General features: G+C 45.0%; 1 protein-coding gene across 2 annotated transcripts in view; it reads left to right on the forward strand.

Moving 5' to 3' along the window:
* PIH1D1 (PIH1 domain containing 1) overlaps positions 1-22,059 on the forward strand; it is an 85,484-nt gene that overhangs the window by 46,786 nt on the left and 16,639 nt on the right. For both annotated transcript variants that reach the window (XM_078768488.1, XM_068104770.2), the window contains exons 2-5: positions 2,910-3,001; positions 7,855-7,909; positions 15,340-15,606; positions 19,773-19,834. In XM_078768488.1, coding sequence (XP_078624614.1) covers positions 2,915-3,001; positions 7,855-7,909; positions 15,340-15,606; positions 19,773-19,834 — 471 coding nt within the window. In that variant the 5' untranslated portion in view covers positions 2,910-2,914. The remainder of the gene's footprint in view (positions 1-2,909; positions 3,002-7,854; positions 7,910-15,339; positions 15,607-19,772; positions 19,835-22,059) is intronic.

Here is a 22,059-nt window from a genome sequence, read left to right on the forward strand (position 1 = left end):
CCGCTCTCTGACCCTCTTCCGAATCCAAGCGTTCTCCGAACATTTTCCTACATGCCTCCTGCGCCTTTGCTACCTCTTTCTTTGCAGCCTTCCTGGCTGCCTTATAACTTTCATGCTCTGCCTTTTCTGCCCCCGTTCCCTTCGCCTTCTGCCACTCCTTGAACTTTTTCCCTCTTCTCGTCAATCCTCTTTCCGACTTCATCATCCCACCACCATGTTTCCGAGTGCCTCGGTGGTCCTTTAGTCCATCCACATACCTCACCAATGGCTCCCAACAGACTATCTTTCATTGACATCCAACCACTTTCAAGCTCAACCACATCATCCTCTACCATACTCAGCCTCTCTTTTAATGCCTCCCTCACTGTCACCTCATTCAACCTCCACACCTTCATTCTCGGTTGGTACTTCACCCGCTGAGCTTTCCTCGCACCTTTCACCCTTATGTCGCAGACAACCAAGTGGTGCTGTGAAACAGCCTCCTCCCCTTGGATCACCTTTGTGTCCCGGAGGTGCCCCCGTTCTCGCCTACGCACCATCAGGTAGTCAACGGGTGTCGTCGACCCACCTGACGTGTATGTAACAAGCTTATTATCCTCTTTCTGGAACTGAGTATTACAAATCAACAAATCAGCTCCATCAGCAAACTCCAAAATCCTTTCACCTTCTCCATTTCTCACACCATATCCGTAACCCCCATGAACTCCCTCAAAACCATCCTTACTCCTTCCCACATGTCCATTTAGGTCTCCTCCGACCACAACAACTTCCTCATCTTTCACCTTTTCCATCAGCTTCCCTGTTGCACACCAGAACTTGTCCTTCTCTTCATCGCTCCGACCGACCTGCTGAGCATATACTGAGATGACGTTCACCAAGAGCTTTCCAATCATCATTTTCACCATCATCAACCTTTCACTCACTCTAGTCACACTCACCACTGTCTACAAACTCTTCAGAAAACAGGACATCAACTCCATGCATGCCTTCTGGGCACCCTTGCCACACAAACTTGTATTTCAGTCCCTGCCTACCCTTCACCATTCTCACACCACTTCCCTTCCATCTCGTCTCCTGCACACAACATAATTCCACCACTTCTCCTGATCTCCCTGTCATTGTCCCTACATTCCATGTCCCAAACATCAGAAACCGATCTCCACGTCGGGCATCAGACGTTTCGTCATCATAAATGCAGTGATTTCCACCTTTGCTTCGATCGGGTTCCCCACCTTGAGTTTTGACGAGAGGGAGTGGGGTCCCCCACGGGGTACTTCGGGCTGTACCCTGCCCATATGTAGTTGTAATTGTCATGGTTCCCTTTTTGAAGCAATGTTTTATGGCCGGATGCCCTTCGTGACGCCAACCCTTTTAGTCGCCTCTTATACGGTGTACCTTTGCTAAACCGGGGTACACAGCGGGCATATTCACGTGTACATATATATTCACATACACACATGTACACATATACATGTACACACACATACACACATATACATGTACACACACAACACACACACACATATTCACATAGAAAAAGAAAGAAAAGAACCACCTTTAGAGGCCATTTTTCCCTGCAGAGCATGGGTTGACCTTTTTTGAAGCAATGTTTTATGGCAGGATGCCCTTCCTACCGCCAACCCTGTTAGTCGCCTCTTGCGACACACAGGGAATTACCAGTGAACTGGTACTCAATTTGCCAACCTCGGAAGGATGACAGGCTGAGTCGACCTTGGAAGGATGACAGGCTGAGTCGACCTCGGAAGGATGACAGGCTGAGTCAACCCCCCTGGTGTTAATTCAGCGATCGACCGGGATTCGAACCCAGGATCCTCGGATCCCAAGCCGGCACCCTAACCGCTAAGCCAACACCAGGCTTCACATATTCACATACATATTATACACCTATTCTCACACACACACACACACACACACACACACACACACACACACACACACACACACACACACACACACACACACACACACACACACACACACACACACACACACCTTGCTTTATGTACTCCATCTAATTGATGTTGTCCTTCAATCTCCATCCATTGGAGGCCTGGCTTCAAGTACAGTACAGTACAGTATTTTACAGTCAAATCACAGCCATGTTTCCCTCAACTACAGACCTATCACTATCGGGGTACTTCCAATCATCAGCAAGGTCATGCAATCCATCCTGATCATCGCAGTTGATTACGAAATCCTTCCTTTTCTCCAACAACCTCATCTCAGATAACCAATTTGGTTTCAGACCAGGTCACTCCATGTTGACATGCTGCTTTTACTCTCCCAACAATGGATGAAGGACCTCAATATCAGTCATGGGATCAACGCCGTCTCTCTGGAGATATCACGTGCTTTTGATACAGTCTGGCATCCCACCTTACTCTCCAAACTCTCTGCCTATGGCATCCATGACCAACTCCACACATGGCTGACTGGCTTCCTCTACTCTCGTAGCCAACATGTGGCTCTCAATGTAATACTTTCATCTCCTCTCCCTGTCAAGGCTGGAGCTCCCCAAGGCAGTGTTCTGGATTCATTCCTATTCCTGATCTTCATAAATGATCTCCCTGACTCTGAAAAGTCCTCTTTGTAATATTTTCTGATGACTCCACCCTCTTACCGTGACATCCCTCATCCTTCAAACAGGCAGGCTGCAGCCACTCATTTGTTCTTCTTTTTTTCCCGCCTGTGGAATCGACTTCCACATCCTCTTCAACCTCATTCTTCCCTCCAGACCTTCAAGACAGCGGCTCACCACCATCGCAGATGTTGGATACAAAAGCTCGAAGGTTATAACCATCGGCCATCTGTGCCTCTGAAAAATGAAGTGTTCGGTTGGGATTTTGAAACAACTTCATTTTCCTGTCTCCTCACTCATTCTTCCTTAGATCCCATGATGTCAGGGTTGGAGGAGCAAGATTTAGGAAGGGAAGATGCAAGTGCTGTTGATGAAGAATTGTGCCAGTCACTTTTACAAAAGGTGGGTGCATATTGACATTATTACTCAACTTGCAATTAATTGTTAAATCGGGATGGATTGGATACATTAGACGTCGGCAGAGCCTGCTGCAGACCAACATGACGGTCGCATGCAATAAAACTTCATCACCCGAAAATATCTTTGCGCATTAAAACTAGAACAGCACTCGGTGGAGAGCAAACCTCCGCCTGGTTGGCCATGTCACTCAATTATGAAGAATCACTTTGAAAAATTCGACCAGCTGGATCCGGATCCGGATCTTCACCGAAATCGAATCGATTTGACCTTGTCATGCCCCCAAATTCTCCACCAAGTTTAGTCCCAATCTGTCCAGAATGTTTTGAGATATCGTGCTAAATATCGGTTTGAGCCCGATCACTCGATTGGAAAGAATCGCTTCAAAAAATTCTCAGATCCAAATGCTGATGTTCACTAAAATCAAATCATTTCGTCCTTGTCACAAACCCAACCTCTGCACCAAGTACATCCAAATCCGTCCACAATTTTTTAATATAGTTTGTTCACAAACAGACAGACAAACAAAACAAACAGGCAGCGGTGAAAACATGACCTCCATGCACCTTGAGTGGTGGAGGTAAAAACCACCTTTAGAGGCCATTTTTCCCCGCAAGCGGGGGTTGGCCTTTTTCGGGAACCGTGGTTGTTGTTGTTTTTCGGTCCCCTTTTTGAAGCATCTGGTAAATATAATATAATATAATATATTTTAATATAATAAATATAATATAATATAAATAATATATAAGGTAAATATAATAATAAAATTATATATAAGGTAATAAGGTATAAGGTAAATATAATAAAATTCATTTTGCTTGATGTAGTTACAATGCTGTATCGAGCTGTTCCATCATCCATTGTTGATTATAAACGCTATTCAACACCGCCATGGGTTAGGGGTGGCAGAGCGGACTTGAGGAACGCACACTCTCCTCTAAGTCGTCCAGCCTGGGTTCTTCTGCAGACCCAGCTATCAACTGCAATCCTGGTGTTTCGAAGGCAGGATGGCTCATCGACGTGTGCGCCATCTCTCGGACGCACATTAAACGGGCATCCCGTCTACCCGCATTCGTTGGTGGATGTTAAAGATCCCACGGTGGCCTTCACTAAGAGGAGGTGAGTCATCGCTGACACACTGAACCTATTCCAAATTCCTGCCTGACCAGCAGAGAGCATTGCATCAGCGGTACGGCGGTGCCCTCCGCCAATGATGCTGCCCCTCAGCCTTGTGCTGCATAGGAAAGAAGAAGACTCCCATCATTGCATGTTTGCAGAAAAGCCTTGCCGGTGTGAGGTCGATTTCCATGGCTGTTTAAAAAGTGAAGTTTTATTGTTTTAAAGCAAGTTTGACCTTTGGGTTGGTATCATGAAGAAGGAGTACATCAACCTTCCCTCCTTCCAACTGCCCGAGACTTAAATAGGGAGTGATATTGTTCGTCGAGGCTCCCAGGCAGAATGTGTGTAGCACACCTGTGTGTAGCACACCTGCAATGTGTGAAATATTATTTCAAACGTTTTCTTCTCCGATTAGTCAAAATGCATGTGATATTCGTGCAGAGGTGACGTGCTTGCCTTTGGGCTGCCTAGTTTGGGTTTGATTATCCACCTGACTGCTAAACTGATGGATGCACACACAGCTCAACATTATTTATTTTTCTAGCCTGTCTGTGGGACAGGTAGGTTTTTAGCAGTACTCCTTGTGGGACAAGTAGGTTTTGGATTTTACCTGCCCTGTCAACCAGTGCATGTGTACAACTGTTGGTACTTCAAGCATGTGGGCGATACCATTATGTTTCGTTGAAGTTTTCACCAGTGTGCGGAGGTGGTCGGATGTAAAAAGATCCTCTTAGCTCGAGGTAATCACTGTGGTTTTGCAGGAAAAAGAACTGTGCTCGAGGAATAGACATGTCGAGTTTAAACAACCGTGTAGTAACATTGACATGTCCCTTGGACAGGGTTATTCAGGTTTTCACTTGGCCCACGGATACAATTGCCTTTCCCAGACAGTTGGACAACTGTTAATGTCAAGCCCTGGGGTTGGTGTTTCACAAATGGGGGGTTTCATCAATCGGTGTGCCTTCCATTGAAAAGGTTGTTGAACTGGAGAGCTCTTGACTGGCATTAATTGCTCATGGACGTTAAAGATTCTGTGGGGTCTTTCACGAAGAGTCGGCGATTGTCTGCTCAGAGCAAATTCCAAGTTCCTGCCTTAATGGGTAGCGACACCGCATCTGCATCAGTGTCTGCAGGGATGCTGTTTAAGATAATGGAGGGGGAACATACACAAGAGGCAACAAACATGTATAACTAATGTAACTTAAGATGTCGGGGTCCTTAGTGTAAGCCCCTGTTGTGCCATTGAATGATACCAGGTGGGTTGACTCAGCCTGTTATCCTTCCAAGATCTGTACAATGAGCACCATTTTACGGGAAACGGGGCACTGCATCAGCGGCACGGCTGCACCCCCAGCAATGATGCAACCAGCAGCCACTGGCTGTATATGAAGTAATAATAACTCGAGAAAATAAACTTTATTTTATGTTCTTAATACAGGAAAATAATGCTTTTTGTGTTCTTAATGAGGCAGGAGCACCAGCCCATAGGGGAGAGCAGTATTCCATCAAGCTGCGGATGAAAGCTTTGTAAGTGGTAAGGAGCTCAGAAGTGCCCAGAAAGGACTTCACAGACTGAGGGTGCCCAGTCGGGGACTGGCTTTCGAGTCCAGCGTGGAAATGTGGTTTTCCCCGGAAAGATCATGGCGGATAGTGAGACCCAAAATATTGAGTGACAGAACTTCCTCGAGAGGACTGTTGAGAAAGTAGATTTGAGGGTTTTCCAGTTCCTGTTCCTGTTCTATGAACTCTCTTGTCCAAAATGGAATATTTGTGATTGCATTTAATGCAATCACTTGATAACCAAGGTAAATACTATTCAAAACTCCCAGCATTTTAAACGAATTGCTCTACGTCATGGGTTGCATCCGCGGGGACAAACCGAAGCGAAATATAAACCATTTTTATATTATTTGTAAAATGAATTTAATTTCTTCACTAAACTCAAATTTGTCCAATTTTGCATGTTTCGCCTTTCACCTGCAATTGAAATATATTCTATGTCAGGAAAAAAAGTAAATTTAGGAACTCCAATTGAATTTTATGTAAAAACAGAAATTTTTATTTTGGAGAATCAAAAACATTTTCCCCCAAAACACATAAATTGCCAACATCAATGCTATTATATTGTTGTGGATATGAGGATTGTATTTTTTTTATTGTGTGTTTTATTGATATTGCTTGATTCTGGACCCTCCTGCCTCCAGTGTTGTGTAAAGGTCAAAGGGCGTCCCATAATTAGTCCATAAAGCATACACGTCAGCCAATCATAGATTTCCCCCTGGTTGATAGTTATATCTTTATTATGTGTATTAGGGTAAGGCCTTGTCTCCCATTAAGATGACACTCCATTGCACCAAGTGAAATAGAGTAGATTCCTTTCACACCCCCCTTTCATCATTGCCAAGCCTCGATTGCCAATTACATCCCCTCCAAAACCACCATTGAACATGTGCTCGGGTCGGGGAAGAAAGGCGTGCCCGCCCGTCGTCATCAAGGGCGGAGCCAGAGGGTCGCGCGACCAACCAGGGCCGAGGTGAGCACACCGATGGGCGTGTCCTGAAGGCCGGCGGCTTGATCGCCGGAGGCGCTATAAAGGCGCGCGCGCAAGAAGCAAAGTGGTTGCGTTGAGTTGTCCGTGGTGAGGAGTGATTGGACCAAGAGAGAGAAAGAGTGGTTGGACCAAGAAAGAGGAGAACCAACTGTGTGAGATCATCCAAAACACCGAGATCATCCAGGGAAGCACAAAGCCTGCTATTCGTCGCCTTGCTCGCCAAAGTTGGACTGAGCAGTAGTTAACAGCAAGAAGCCTGTTGTAGTCCTGGCAAAGCGCGCGACGTCCACCGCAGCAGCAGCAGACAACAGCAGCAGCAGCGGCGGCCACAGCAGCAACAACAGCTGCTTGGGGCCTGGACGGCGGTTTTTAGCAGGGCCGCGAAGGAACGGCGGCTGCTAAACGCGCCGATCGTGCTGCAGGACCCCTTGGACCTTCCTCTCCCTCCAGCCATCCACCTCCTGCCTTTCCATCCTTTTGTGTACGTGAGTTTGTTCTGTTTGTTTTGTCCCTGGGGATTTAATTAAGCTTGTATAAGGAATTTGCACTGTGTCTCTAATATCTTCTGTATATTATTTTATTATCTTTCCTTCTTCCTTGGTTACTTTTGAGCGTGTAAATAATAGGAATAAATTTAGTAGTATTGCCAACCTTTTCGTCTTCTTCTTCTTCTTCACATCCGTGTCGCTTTTGTCTTTTCCATATTGAATATCTGTGGCGCGATCCGGCCAACGTTCGGGAATCAGGTTGGTCGGGGTAACTGTTAGGCCGCGGTGCCATCCGCTCGGCAAACCAACATCCTTATCCGCGGGCCGTAACAATATAAATGACAAGAAAACATAGTCTTTGCTCAAAGATAGCCATGAAAGAAAATTATTAGATTTTTTTGGGGGGGGGGTGTGTGGAGGGGGATTAGGGGGAGGTGTTGTGGGTATTCTTGTTACCTGGTTCCTCCATGTATTATAAAAATAATCCTACATGTATTTACCATTTTTAACATTCTTTTCGGTAATGTTCTTGCTTATTTAATCTTGCCCCCTTGGAGACGGGGTAACGGGACATTAAGACCCCATAAACTGTGTAATATTTTTGTATATAAAATTTCTTCTGTTACTGTTGGGCATTTTTGAAATATTTATTTATTCTTTTTATTTTTTTCACCAATCAGGCTAAATCGGTGCAGTCTTCACAGAAGAGTTTTGCAGAAATCCGCCCCCGGCCTGGTAAGCTATTTGTATTTTTTGTTAAAACATTGTTTTTGTCATTTAAATGACTGTGAGCACAACAATTGTTTGGGAAAAAATATTTTCAAGAAATTTCAGTCTTCAAATTGTGAAGGTTGATATGGAATGACTCATCTCGAGTTTGCCAGCCTTACATTTCCTTCTGGGTCCACAGTTGAATTGCATTTAAAGGCTAAATATTATTTTCTGGTTTCTTAAATAACAACGTTTTGGGTTGACTCAAATTATGTTTACTGAAAATATGTCATAGGGTACTGAAGTCACATTATCATGTCATTTGCTTTTTAATATCGAAACATGTGTGGAAAGGAGGGGTAATTTCCCAACACTCTCTCTCTTCCCCCCTCACCTATATGTATTCCTGTTATGTCCTTGCAGACAGATTAATTCCCCCAGAATTATGGACGTATCTCCAAAGATTAAAAATAATCCCATTAGAAAGGAAGTGGTTACGAGGGTTTCTGATAGATATCCTTCAGATAATAAAGGATGTGGACAAGATAGGTGCAGAGTGGACAGTGATAAGACCAGTGGCCATAGCCTGAAGGCAAAGAATATGAGAGGACAGTATTAAGACAGGGGTATTTCACTCAGAGAGTAGTTGATCCATGGAATGGTCTCCCTGGAAAGGTAGTGTCAGTAGAGGGGCTGGATATATTTCAATGAGAATTAAATATGTACCTGGATGCATTGGATATAGAGGGATATTTGCAGGAATTGTAGGTAGCTTGTGCGTGAATAGGTGATAGTTTATGTTGATTAACCTCGGCCAGTTCTGTTTGAACAGGTCTGTGGCACAGAGATAGCCAATTGATCTCCCAGGAGCGACCAGAGATCCCTCACATCTAAGATGTTGCAGATGATGATTTCTGTGGTTGGTGCAGAGCACGAATGATGGGCTGAATGGCCTCCTTTTTTTTTCTTTTTTTTTCTTTTTTTTTCTTTTTGGTCAATGGGATATTGCCTGCCACAAAGCCAGAATGCCACTTGAGATGGGGGCTACACAAAGAACTCCTCCACCAAAGTTCCTTGTGTGTAATTGAGGGTACTTTAGTGAGGCTTGTAATACCCTCTCCCACCGGGAGCGATGTTATGCTATACATATTTACGTAGAGATAATTGGGGTGCTGCCACCATCCAGATTTTTCTCGACGGACATAAATCCCCAAGACATTGTACATTGAATGGAGTTCACTTCAACACCCTTCCTGCACACAGCACACGGCCACTTCCCAGTTCTTTCCACCTCACCACATGCTTTACTACTTGCCATCACCTTCGTTTTTCCGATATTCACCTTCAGACCTTTTGTCTCCATACATTCCTTCCACTTGTTCATCTTCTCCTTCAGTCCATCCATACTTTCCGCAATCAACACCAGATCATCTGCATACAACAACTCCCACGGTAAACCCTCCTTTACATTCCCAGCCAGCACCTCCATCACAGCTACAAATAGTAGTGGACTTAGTACCGACCCCTGATGCACTCCAACCTTCACCTCAAACTCACCACTGTTCCCGTCCTTCGTCCTTACAGCTGTGCGCGCTCTCTCGTAATTTGCCATCACTACTCTGATCAACCATTCCTCCACTCCTAAGTTCCTCAATGCCCATGTCACTACTTCGCGTGGAACCCTATCGAATACTTTCTTCAGATCAACAAACCCAAGAAATAACTTCTTCCTCTTCTCCATGTACTTCTCCTGCAACTGCCTTACAATAAAAAGCGCATCTGTCGTTCCTCTTCCTGGCATAAATCCAAACTGCATTTCGTCGATCTTCACTTTATTCTTTATCCTCCTATCCAACACCCTTTCCAATACCTTCATTCCTTGCTCCAATAACTTTATCGCTCGATACGAGCCACAGTCCAGAGGGTCACCTTTCCCCTTGTATAGAGGGATGAGGGTACTCGGTTCCCAATCCACTGGAATGCGGCCTTCTTTCACCACCAGATTACAGATCTCTGTCATTCTCTTGACACCCCAACACTTCCCGCTGCCTTCAACATATCTCCCACAACTCCCGTCGGCCCCCCTGCTTTTCTACTCTTCATTGCTTTTATCGCTTTCTCAACTTCCTTCTCAGTTATCTTCTCTGCCGGTCCGAAAACTGAGTTACTCTCGATGTTGCCGTCACATTCATTCTCTGCATTCAACAGCATTTCCATATATCTCTCCCATCTTCCTTTAATTCCATCTGGGTCCACAACGATTTGTCCCACTTCATCCTTCAAGCAACTCACCCCCATCACATCGCACCTCTCTTTCGCTTTGGGCTTTGCAATCCTGAATACCGTTCTCTGACCCTCTTCCGAATCCAAGCGTTCTCCGAACATTTTCCTGCATTCCTCCTGCGCCTTTGCTACCTCTTTCTTTGCAGCCTTCTTGGCTGCCTTATAACTTTCATGTTCTGCCTTTTCTGCCCCTGTACCCTTCGCCTTCTGCCACTCCTTGAACTTCTTCCTCTTCTCGTCAATCCTCTTTCCAACTTCATCATCCCACCACCACGTTTCCGATTGCCTCGGTGGTCCTTTAGTCCATCCACATACCTCACCAACGGCTCCCAACAGACTATCTTTCATTGACATCCAACCACTTTCAAGCTCAACCACATCATTCTCCACCATCCACCATACTCGGCCTCTCTTTTAATGCCTCCCTCACTTTCACCTCTTTCAACCTCCACACCTTCATTCTCGGTTGATATTTCACCCGCCGAGCTCTCCTCACACCTTTCACACTTATGTTGCAGACAATCAAGTGGTGCTGTGAAACAGCCTTCTCTTCGGGATCACCTATGTGTCCCGGAAGTGCCCTCTATCTCGCCTGCGCAGTACGCACCATTAGGTAGTCGACGGTTGTCATCGACCCACCTGACGTGTATGTAACCAGCTTATTTTCCTCTTTCTGGAACTGCGTATTACAAATCAACAAACCAGCTCCATCAGCAAACTCCAAAATCCTTTCACCTTCTCCATTCCTCACACCATATCCGTAACCCCCATGAATTCCCTCAAAACCGTCCATACTCCTTCCCACATTTCCATTTCGGTCCCCTCCTACCACAACAACTTCCTTATCTTTCACGTTTTCCATCAGCTTCTCTATCGCACACCAGAACTTGTCCCTCTCTTCATCGCTCCGACCGACCTGCGGAGCATATCCCGAGATGACGTTCACCAAGAGCTTTCCAATAATCATTTTCACCATCATCAACCTTTCACTCACTCTAGTCACACTCACCACACTGTCTACAAACTCCTCAGAAAACAGGACACCAACACCATGTACGCCTTCCGGGCACCCTTGCCATACAAACTTGTATTTCTGTCCCTGCCTACTCTTCACCATTCTCACACCACTTCCCTTCCATCTCGTCTCCTGCCCACAACATATGTTCACCCTTCTTCTGACCAATACTTCCACCACTTCTCCTGATCTCCCTGTCATTGTCCCTACATTCCATGTCCCAAACCTCAGAAACTGATCTCCACGTGGGGCATCAGACGTTTCGTTGTCATAAATGGAGTGATTTCCACCCTTGCTTCAATCGGGTTCCCCACCTTGAGGTTTGACGAGAGGGAGTGAGGTCCCCCACGGGGTACTTTGGGCTGTACCCTGCCCATATGTAATTGTAATTGTCATGGTTCCCTTTTTGAGGCAATGTTTTTACGGCCGGATGCCCTTCCTGACGCCAACTCTTTTAGTCACCTCTTACGACACGCAGGGAGGGATACGGTGTACCTATTCTAAACTGTGGTAAACACTGGGATGGCGAACGAATTGTAATAAATTCCCAAGATCAAGGACACCACACCAATCTACGATATGATGGAAATGTCTGTCTGTCTGTGTCGCCATTTTTCTCAGAGTTGTCTGAACGGATCATCGTCAAACTTTCAGAGGTTCATCAGTGTGAGCTGATGGTAGTTGTTTGAGAGTGTTTTAGGCCAAAAAAAAACATATACAGTGGAACCTCGACTTACGAGTGCCCCAACTTACGAGTTTTTCGAGATACGAGCCGTCACTCTGGCAGTTTATTGCTTTGAGATGCGAGCCGAGATCCGAGTTACGAGCTTTCGCCACCCGGTCACGTGGTTATCTTGCCGTGCACGTACAGTATCTCTGTCGTAGTATAGCGCTGCATTTTAGTTTTCGCATTTCGGTTATTTTGAGTTTACGCCGCCAGGTGGGCTCCGGTCACGTGGTTATCTTGCCGTGCACGTACAGTATCTCTGTCGTATAGCGCTAATGATATATAACGCCGCCGATAATGATATGATAATTTATGATAATCTATGCAGCACGACGTGGTCCTCACGTCACACAAGGCGCCTTTGCCGGCGCAAAACGGCTCTCTCCGGGTCAAACTCGGTATCGTTTTGAGCGCACGGTTCAGACCTTCAAGAAAAAGTTTATTTTGTAAAAATCGAGCCACGCGTTCAAAAGATATGACCGGTTTTGTTCGCCGGCACGTCGGCGCTCGAATCAAATCGAGTTAAAACGAACACTGCCGTTGTCGGGTCCGTCTGAGACAACCACCGGGCCTAGAACGCTGGGACCGGTCTCGTTGGATAGGCCTGGATCAGATCTCGAAACGCTGGAAGCTGCACCTCTCTGTGATAATCTTGTGGACCATGACAAGAGATCGTGCGACACGTGGTTATCATGCCGTGCAAGTACAGTATCTCTGCCGTCAACTTGTTCAGAGTGCCGGCGATAGCTCGCCTTCTCTTTGTGGAAAACACGGTGAGATCCTTAACATCCAACAACTAATGGGACGCAAACGGGGCGCCCAGTTTAGCGGTACACCCATTGATGAATCACCCTGCCTGTGATTCACCCATGACAGGTTATAGCTGGGTCGGGATTCAAACCCAGGCTGGACAGTTTAGACTTTAGAGTCAAGTGTGCGTACCTCCAGTCCAGGCCATCCTGCCAACTTGTATGCTGCATACAGGTGAAATATAAAGCGCGAGATATTTTTATATATACTGTATATTTAAAAAAAAATTGGTGTGGTTTTTGGCGGGCTGGAACGGATTAATAGCATTTCAATGCATTTCAATGGGGAAATTTGATTTGAGATACGAGCAATTTGAGTTACGAGCTCGGTCACGGAACGGATTAAACTCGTAAGTCAAGGTTCCACTGTATTATGAAAATAAAAAAGATCGTTTTTTTGGAGTTAAAAAAAAAAATTTGCTCGACAGTGCCTAAGCCTTTTAAAATTAATTACAGTTATGTACAAGTACACATTTGCATAAATAAATACTAAACAATCACCAGACATTTCAATACAAATAAATCAAAACAATTCAGGAAGTGCACGAATTTGGTAGAATGGCTTCTTCTTCTTCTTCCTGATCGGCATCGCACTTAACTCAGAAACGTGAGCCACATTCACCCACCAGCATATATATGAACCCCTTTCCTCTCCTGCCTCCCCCCTTTCTCCCCTTCCCCCCACCTCCCCCTCTTCCTCCCCCCCCCTCATCTCCCCTCCATCCCCTCCCCTTCCCCCCTCCCTCCCCCTTCACCGCTTGCTCCTACCACCTACCACCTCCCCCCTTCTCCCTCCTCCACCTCCCCCCTTCTCCCCCTCCCCCCTCCCCTGCCCTCCCTTCTCCCCTACGCCCCTCCCCTTCCCTTCCCTCCCCTCCCCTTCCCCCACTCTCCCTCCCCCCTCCCCTGTTTCTCCCCCCTCCCCCGCCCAGCAACACCGGGTACTTCTGCTAGTAGATTTATAAAGAATGCGGGCCTGAGCCAGATGGACAAGTGTCGATTCTGCAAGACAGAAACAGAAAATACTAGTCACCTGCTCTCGGGATGCAAAAAACTATTATCAGAACAACTTTACACACAACTGCACAACAAGATATGCAAAGTGATTCATTGGCATATTTGCAAAAAATTTAACATCCCAGTACCAGAAAACACGATTCCATGATGGAAACACGAACCAAGGGCAATCATTGAAAATGAGGACGTCATGCTCACGCACAACCTGATGATACCATCAAGAGTGAACATAGAAAACAAAGCATTACATCTGGGCATTGTACTCAGGATCAAAAAGGTAAAGACAGCATTGATGATGAGAGATCAGTACCCAGCGAATTTTGGCCTCAACAACGCAGAAATCAAGAAAATGACCCAATACCAGGACCTCAAAAATGAGGTCAAGATATCTTGGAAACTGAAGAGCATTGAAATTGTAGCAGTGAAAATTGGAGCAAGAGGAATGATAAAGAAGAACCTCACTGAGATTAAAAAAAACATTCCCGGGAATATTGCCAACAAATGAACTACAAATGAAGACAATCTGGGGTTCGGCGATTATCCTGAAAAGAGTCTTTGGAACAAAACTCTGAAAAAGTTGAACATTTTGGTCCATGAACCGTAATCCCTTACCGAAGCGGGGGTGGATACTTTGGGTCCTGGGAGGACTCCGTTCAACCTCCTGAAACCCGCAAATGGAGATTACAACCAACGACACACACACACTTCTCTTTTTAATAATACTAGAATATAAGACCAGTCGCTTTGCTGATGGAAATACCAATCTTTGCTGCGATGGCCAATCTATTGGGGGGGGGGGGAAGGATTGCTGGGAGATCCTGCCCTCTGACGTGTTGCCATTTGCAGTTTTCACACGCGTGTCCATGTACCCATAAAAAAACGTTTTTTAATTAAAATAAAATTTTAAAAACGTTTTTTTGGGCTCACAAACACTCCCAGGAGTTACCTGAATCCACCGTAGTTGGATTTATTTAAATCCGTTAATCCGTTCTCAAGTTATAACACGACAAAAAAAGAAAGAAAAGAACAGACAAACAGACAGACACGGCTCCTTTTATATTGTAGATATTCCGCAAAACACTTTGTTAACCCCCGTTATTATTTAAATGGTAAGTTTAAACAACATGGTCTTTTCCAGTTGCAAATTCTGACTAGAAAGCTGTAGGTCACATGGAACAAGATATCAAAATGGAGGAAGTGGCAGGTTGGCACAATGTGCACAATTGACACAATTTTGGAGACTATTTCATATTAAAAATGCCAATCTGAACTGCTTCTTTAAGAGACGGGTTCGATTTATTATTGTTATTTTTAATACTTAAAGTGATTCTTCACCATTGAGAGATGGGGCCAAAAATTATATATAGTACGATATTTCCAATAGTTGTGGATGGATTGTGACAAATCTTGCTGAATGAGTTGAGCAAGTGACAAGAACAAGCCAATTCGATTTTGGTTCAGGTCCGGATTCAGATCTGGCCAATCGGTGCAAATACAAAATGTAAACAGGTTAGCCTGTTGTTGGTATATTCTCTCCCGAGTGTCGTTCTAGTTCTTTACATCTGAAACCCTTCCTTGCCACTCTGTACTTCCCTTACCACAGGTTTCTGCATCAAAACGCGGTTGCTAGAAAGGAATATTGAGGAGGCTGGGTCGTTCTCTGAAGAAAAAGCAAGTCTGGGATTGAACAGCACTGATGCGAATCACAAAGAAATGAAAGTGTTTGTGAATGTCTGCTTGTCTTCTGTGGTTTCAATGCCCCCCGGCCTCACCAGTGAAGAAGAACTTATTAAAGCTATGGAATCGGGCACAGAATTGGGACTTCGTCTGCCAATGAGTTTGGGAGAAGGACACAGTGAAACTGACCATGGTAAGAGGCCAGAGGTTGCATGTTTATTTTTTGCAATTGAAATTGCTGCTGTTTTCATTTGTTTGTTTATTTTATTTAATGAGTCATTTCAACACGAGGTATACCAACTGTCAGAAGAGCTAAATATTTAAGTTGGCAGTGTCTCATTTCCTTCCATACAACAGCGACTTTGAGTATCCTCCCCAAAAAGCATTAATCAATATTGTAAACTAGCAGAAAAGCCAGTCAAAATGACGGGCAACCCTTCTATATTTTCACACTATTCAGCCTTGAAAACTCGTATCGGACTAAAACTGAAATTATGTACAAAAACCTTCACTTATTTCACAAATTGCTCATCTCTTTATTTGTGTGATGTATAGGTGACAGATTGCTGTCACGATCGCTCCTGCAAACAATAAATATAACCCAGGTTAGGCACATGAAGCAAAAAACGTGCACTGCTTATGTGCATATACATGTCAAAATGCAGGTCCTCGGTTGTTGCAGTTGTAACGCGGGCAGTATGGGGCCGAGCATTGTCATGCTGCAGAAAAACACTGGAAGTGAGTAGTCCACGACGTTTTGATCTGATTGCTGGTTTCAGATGATTTTTTAAGGAGGTCGCAGTATGATGCACTGGTGACTGTGGTCCCTCTGGGCATGTAATGCTCTAAAAGTGGGCCTCGGCTATCCCAGAAGAGCGTCAGCATTACTTTTCCAGTGGACGGCTGTGTGCAGAACTTTATGGGCTTCGGTGAGGTTGAATGGTGCCACTCTTTGCTTGCCCTCTTCGTTTCTGGTTGAAAGTAGTGGACCCAGCTTTCATCCCCAGTCACCATGCGCTGGAAGAAAGCGTCGCTTTCTGTTTTGTAACGTTGCAGAAGTTCTTCACATGCGTCCACTTGCTGTTCTTTCAGTTCGGGTGTGAGTTGTCTAGGCACCCACCTTGCAGACACTTTGCGGAACCCCAGCACGTTGTGAATGATATGGTATGCTGAACCATGGCTACTGTTCAATTTGGAGACCACTTCATCCAGCGTAATGCAACGGTTTTCCCTTAGCACGCGCTCAGCTCCTGCAACCATTTCTGGTGTGTCGGCTGTGTGAGGCCGGCCCAAGCGAGCAGCGTCTGCCACACTGGACACTCCACTTTTAAACTTCCTGTCCTAGTCATACACCTGCTGCAGCGATAAACAAGCGTCACCATATTGCATCTTCATTCTGCGATGGATTTTACTGGGATTCGCACCCTCACTTCCCAAGAAACGGATGACAGAACGTTGCTCCTCCCTGGTGCATGCTTCTAAGGGAGCTGCCATCTTGGACATGCTCTATTGACGTCATACATACACAATGATGCCAGATCTAAAACAGGCAAAATATGACTTACCCATAGATATAACGTATGTCGTCTACAACTACACACATTACGTTCTTTATATCGCCATGTTAAGGTTACATATTGACGTGTGTGTGTGTGTGTGTGTGTGTGTGTGTGTGTGTGTGTGTGTGTGTGTGTGTGTGTGTGTGTGTGTGTGTGTGGGGGGGGGGGGGGGTATGCAGTGTAGTATGCAGTGTATTCAGACCCCTTCACTTTTTTCACATTTTGTTATGTTGCAGCCTTATGCTGAAATAGTTTATATTCATTTTTGCCCTCATCAATCTACACTCAATACCCCATAATGACAAAGAGGAAACAGGATTTTGGAAAGTTTTGGAAATTTATTAAAAAGAAAAAACTGAAATATCACATTGACATAAGTATTCATACCCTTTGCTATGACACTTGAAATTTAGCTCAGGTGCCTCCCATTTCTCTTGATCATCTTTGAGATGTTTCTACACCTTGATTGGAGTCCACCTGTGGTAAATTCAATTGATTGGACGTGATTTGGAAAGGCACACACCTGTCTGCATAAGGTCTCACAGCTGACAATGCATATCAGAGCAAAAACAAAGCCATGAGGTCAAAGGAACTGCCTACAGAGCTCAGAGACAGGATTTGTCGAGGCTCAAATTTGGGGAAGCCTACAAAAAAAATTCTGCTACATTGAAGGTTCCCAAGAGCACAGTGGCCTCCATCTATCTATAATTCCAGTAATCTCTGTCTGTACGTTTGTACGTTTGTACGTCTGTACGTCTGTTTGTCTGTGACCGCTGTTTCTCGACAACCACGGGTCCGATATACTTTTAACTTGCCAGGTATATTGCTGGGGACCCGAGGATGTGCCTTTTCAAGGTTTCATATTAATCGGACAATTACTTACCGAGCTATGTCCAAAAAACGATTCAACCAATCAGAGAGCAGCGAACTATCGCGTGTGCCGAACGTGGCGGACACACTCTGCCTCGGATGGCACATTTGAGAGCGTATTCATTTATTTCACGTTTGCAAACTATGTTGGCGTTAAACTACGTTTTAAAACTAATAAAAACGAATTTGCGATTCATTCGCTTTCCTGCGCGTTTGTGCACGCGATGGCGATTTCTTTACCAAACTCCGGAAGCCGTTCGCTTTGGACCAAACCATTTCATGTAAATAGAGGGGGGGGATTGTCACTGTACTCACAAGCCGTTCGCTTTGGACCAAACCATTTCATGTAAATAGAGGGGGGGGATATAATTTTAGATATAGATATAGTACGGGCAATGCCCTAGTAATTCTTAAATGGAAGAAGTTTGGAACAACCAGGATTCTCCCAAGAGCTGGCCGCTCGGCCAAACTGAGCAATCGGGGGAGAAGGGCCTTGGTACAGAGGTGACCAAGAATCCGATGGTCACTGGCTGGGCTCCAGAGATCCTGTGTGGAGATGGGAGAAACTTCCAGAAGGACAACCATCACTGCAACACTCCACCGATCTTGGCTTTATGGCAGAGTGGCCAGACGGAAACCGCTCCTCAGTGAAAGACACATGAAAGCCCACAGAATCTTTTTTTCTCAGTCTGAGTCCTTTCGATGCTTTTTTGCAAACTCCAAGTGGACTTTCATGTGTCTTCACTCAAACAATCTTTAGAGTCTGTGTCTCGTCTATGTTCGATTCCTGACATGACTATAAACTGTAGGTTTGGTCCTTCGCATGCAGGACGTTTCAACACAAAGTGCACCATCCTCCGGTAGATGTTAAGACGGGTGACCCTTCTGCTGGCATTAGTTGGTGGATGTTAACGATACCACGGTGTCTTGAGCAAAGAGTCGGTTAGTTATCACCAGCACCTTCAACAAATTACAAATTACTGCTTGACTCCCACCATGAAGGCAAAGACAAATTGTGGGGATTTGCGATGGTTGCATTTTGATTCCACCTCTGTTTAAAAAAAATTAAAAAAAGAAAAAAAAGAAAATAAAATCCATGGCATGATTTCTTTTTCTTTTTTTACATTGGTGTCCACTGAAAAAGGCATATCTGTAAATGAGGTGCATAAAATGGTATGCATTCTTCCTCTTCTCTGCAAACTATTTCCTTTGCACTTGCACCTCCAGGAGTTTCAACATGGGGGGAGGGTGGGGAGTGCACCAGGCCATGGTGCTGAAGGTGTGTGGAGGGGAAGGAGGTTCTTGGGGGGTCTTCCCCCACAAAATGTGTTAAAATATTGATCATCAGAAATGGCATTTCCTGTGTTGTTGGAAGCTTCTGCAGTTCCTTGTGTTCTTCCCTGGCCTAACAGTACAGCAGATTTGCGATGACTAATGGTGAGCCGACTTGCCCAGCCATTCCTTCGTCAAAACAAATAACGGCACTGAGGCGCCAAAATCTGGTAACGGGCCGATTGGGAAACGCGCATGTAAAGCACTCTTCAAAGATGAACAGCACGATTGAGAAACGCACATTTAATGCGCTATTAAAAGTTAACTCGACACCTCTCACCACGTGTGTATCCTGTAAACCTCTCCCACCCTTCCCTCCCCCCCTGCAAGTCAAAATAATAAATATAATATAATAAACAGCTTATTGAAAGTCAAACAATAACGAATGAATCATAAAATTGTAACATTGATTTTGTGTGCTTTTCGTAGCCTGCTTCAATTGCTCAAAACTCATCAACCTCTCCAAACCCACCAAACCTCTTCTAAACATTCCAAATATTTTCTCTTTATGTGGAGTGACACTGCTTGGATTTGTCATTTCACCTAAGTCGCTTCACTTGCGTGGGAATAATGAGTGGATGGTGTGATGTATTTTCAGCTGGGCAGTTGTGTACGGCATACGACGTGGTCATAAATCCAGATCTGCACAAACTAGTAAAGGTCAGTTCACTGACTGGTTTTCCAGAGGCACGTCCTTGATAATGCTTGGATATTCACACCGTGATAAAATTGTGAGTTTGTTCATGTCTGGAATGTCATACTGTGCGTGCTCTTAGCCCGCTGTTAATTATTTGCTCAATCTCTCATACATTCCCTTCTCACAGTGAGCTAAGATGATATAAAGGCAGTTTGTCATGACCTGACGTCTGTGGAGGAATATGCAAATGATTGAAGGCCCCTCCAAGAAGATTGTCGTTCAAGAAGTTTAATGGAGAACTTCCGCTTAGTACAGTAGAGATACATGTCAAATAAATATCATAGAGACACACCAAATACACCAGCATACACAGTACTGACAGCCAAGTGAAGTTCTGAATTCTGTAGCCAAAGCAAGTCCCTTTATACTGGCTGGAATACAAAAGAAATGGAATTGGGAGGGGCAAGTAGTTGGAGGAGCAAAGATGGGATTGGTCGAATGAAGTGAGGAGGGGGGGGGGGGGGGGAGAGCTGTGGGATTGGTCGAGTGAAGTATGGGTGGGAGGGATAGAGCAGTGAGATTGTTCGAGTGAAGTATAGGTGGGAGGGATGCAAGGATCGGGGGATGCAGTGTGATTGGTCGAGTTTGGAGTGAGTGGGGAGGGAAGGAGAGAGCCGAGATAAAAGGATAAGACTTGCATATGTGTTTTTTTAATGAGGGACATCTGTTTTCCTGATTGTCTACATCAGACTATGCAGAGCCAGAACTCTTTAATTATGTTTGGAGACTTCAGGGACATAGGAAGGTCATTCACTGACTGTCTTGATGTAAAGCCTTTTCAAACTTTATTTGTACACCTTGCAAGTAATATTGGATATATATTTTACTCATTATTTGCTTATTACTTTAGAAATACCTGTATGAGTTTTGCAAGCGAGCCTCTGTAATTAATTCATCTTTTAACATTATTGTTCACAGTATTTGAGCATTTTGCTCGTTGACCAGTGAGGGTTATCATATTATATTGCAAATTCACTCGTATACAACAACAACAACAATATGCATTTTAAAGGCCATTTTACCTACGAGAGCGGGGGTTAGCCTTGCGGTCCCCATGACAATCTTCTCCATTTTGCCCTATTTTCTGCATCTCTCCTTGTTAACCCCCTTGCCCGCATTTCTTCTTCCACCATCTTTAGCCAAGTCTTTCTCGGTCTTCCCCGTCCTCTACTTCCTTCTACATTAATTTCCATCACTCTTCTCAACCAGTCACTTTCATCCTTCCTCAACACATGACCAAACCATCTCAACCTGTTCCTCTTCACAGCATCAATCACAGGCTCTATTCCCATCATCTTTCGCAATTCATCATTTGTCTTCCTCTCTCTCAACGATACTCCGCACATCCATCGAACCATTCGCATTTCCACCCTTTCCAACCTTCGTTGCTGCTCTACGTTCATTACCCATGTCTCGCTCCCATAAATCATAACACTTCTCACACATGCAGCATACACCTTTCCCTTCAGCTTCAACGACACTCCCCTCATCATCAGCACGCCACTCAGTTCCCGAAACTTCTTCCATGCACATCTCACTCTAGCAACCGTTGCCGAGTCTGATCCACCTTCTCCATTCAGCATGTCTCCGAGGTAGCAAAATGTTTTCACACCTTCCAGCTTCACGCCGTCTCCAAGATCCAACTCAACATTTCCTCCATCTGCAGCTCCCTCTGTGCACACCTTACATTTGAATGTAGCTGCCACACTGGTTAATGACCTTCTCAGACCACTACATTTTTGATGAACCCACTCAGCGCACATTGTACATTGAATGGAGTTCACTCCAACACCCTTCCTACACACAGCACAGGGCCACTTCCCAGTTCTTTCCACCTCACCACATGCTTTATCACTTGCCATCACCTTCGTCTTTCCGATATTCACCTTCAGACCTTTTGTCTCCAGACATTCCTTCCACTTGTTCATCTTTTCCTTCAGTCCATCCATACTTTCCGCAATCAACACCAGATCATCTGCATACAACAACTCCCACGGTAAACCCTCCTTTACGTTCTGAGCCAGCACCTCCATCACAGCTACAAATAGTAGTGGACTTAGTACCGACCCCTGATGCACTCCCACCTTCACCTCAAACTCACCACTGTTCCCGTCCTTCGTCCTTACAGCTGCGCACGCTCTTTTGTACATTGCCATCACTACTCTGATCAACCATTCCTCCACTCCTT

Source organism: Myxine glutinosa, chromosome 14, assembly GCF_964187855.1.
Source record: "Myxine glutinosa chromosome 14, kmMyxGlut1.1, whole genome shotgun sequence".
Lineage (NCBI taxonomy): Eukaryota > Metazoa > Chordata > Myxini > Myxiniformes > Myxinidae > Myxine > Myxine glutinosa.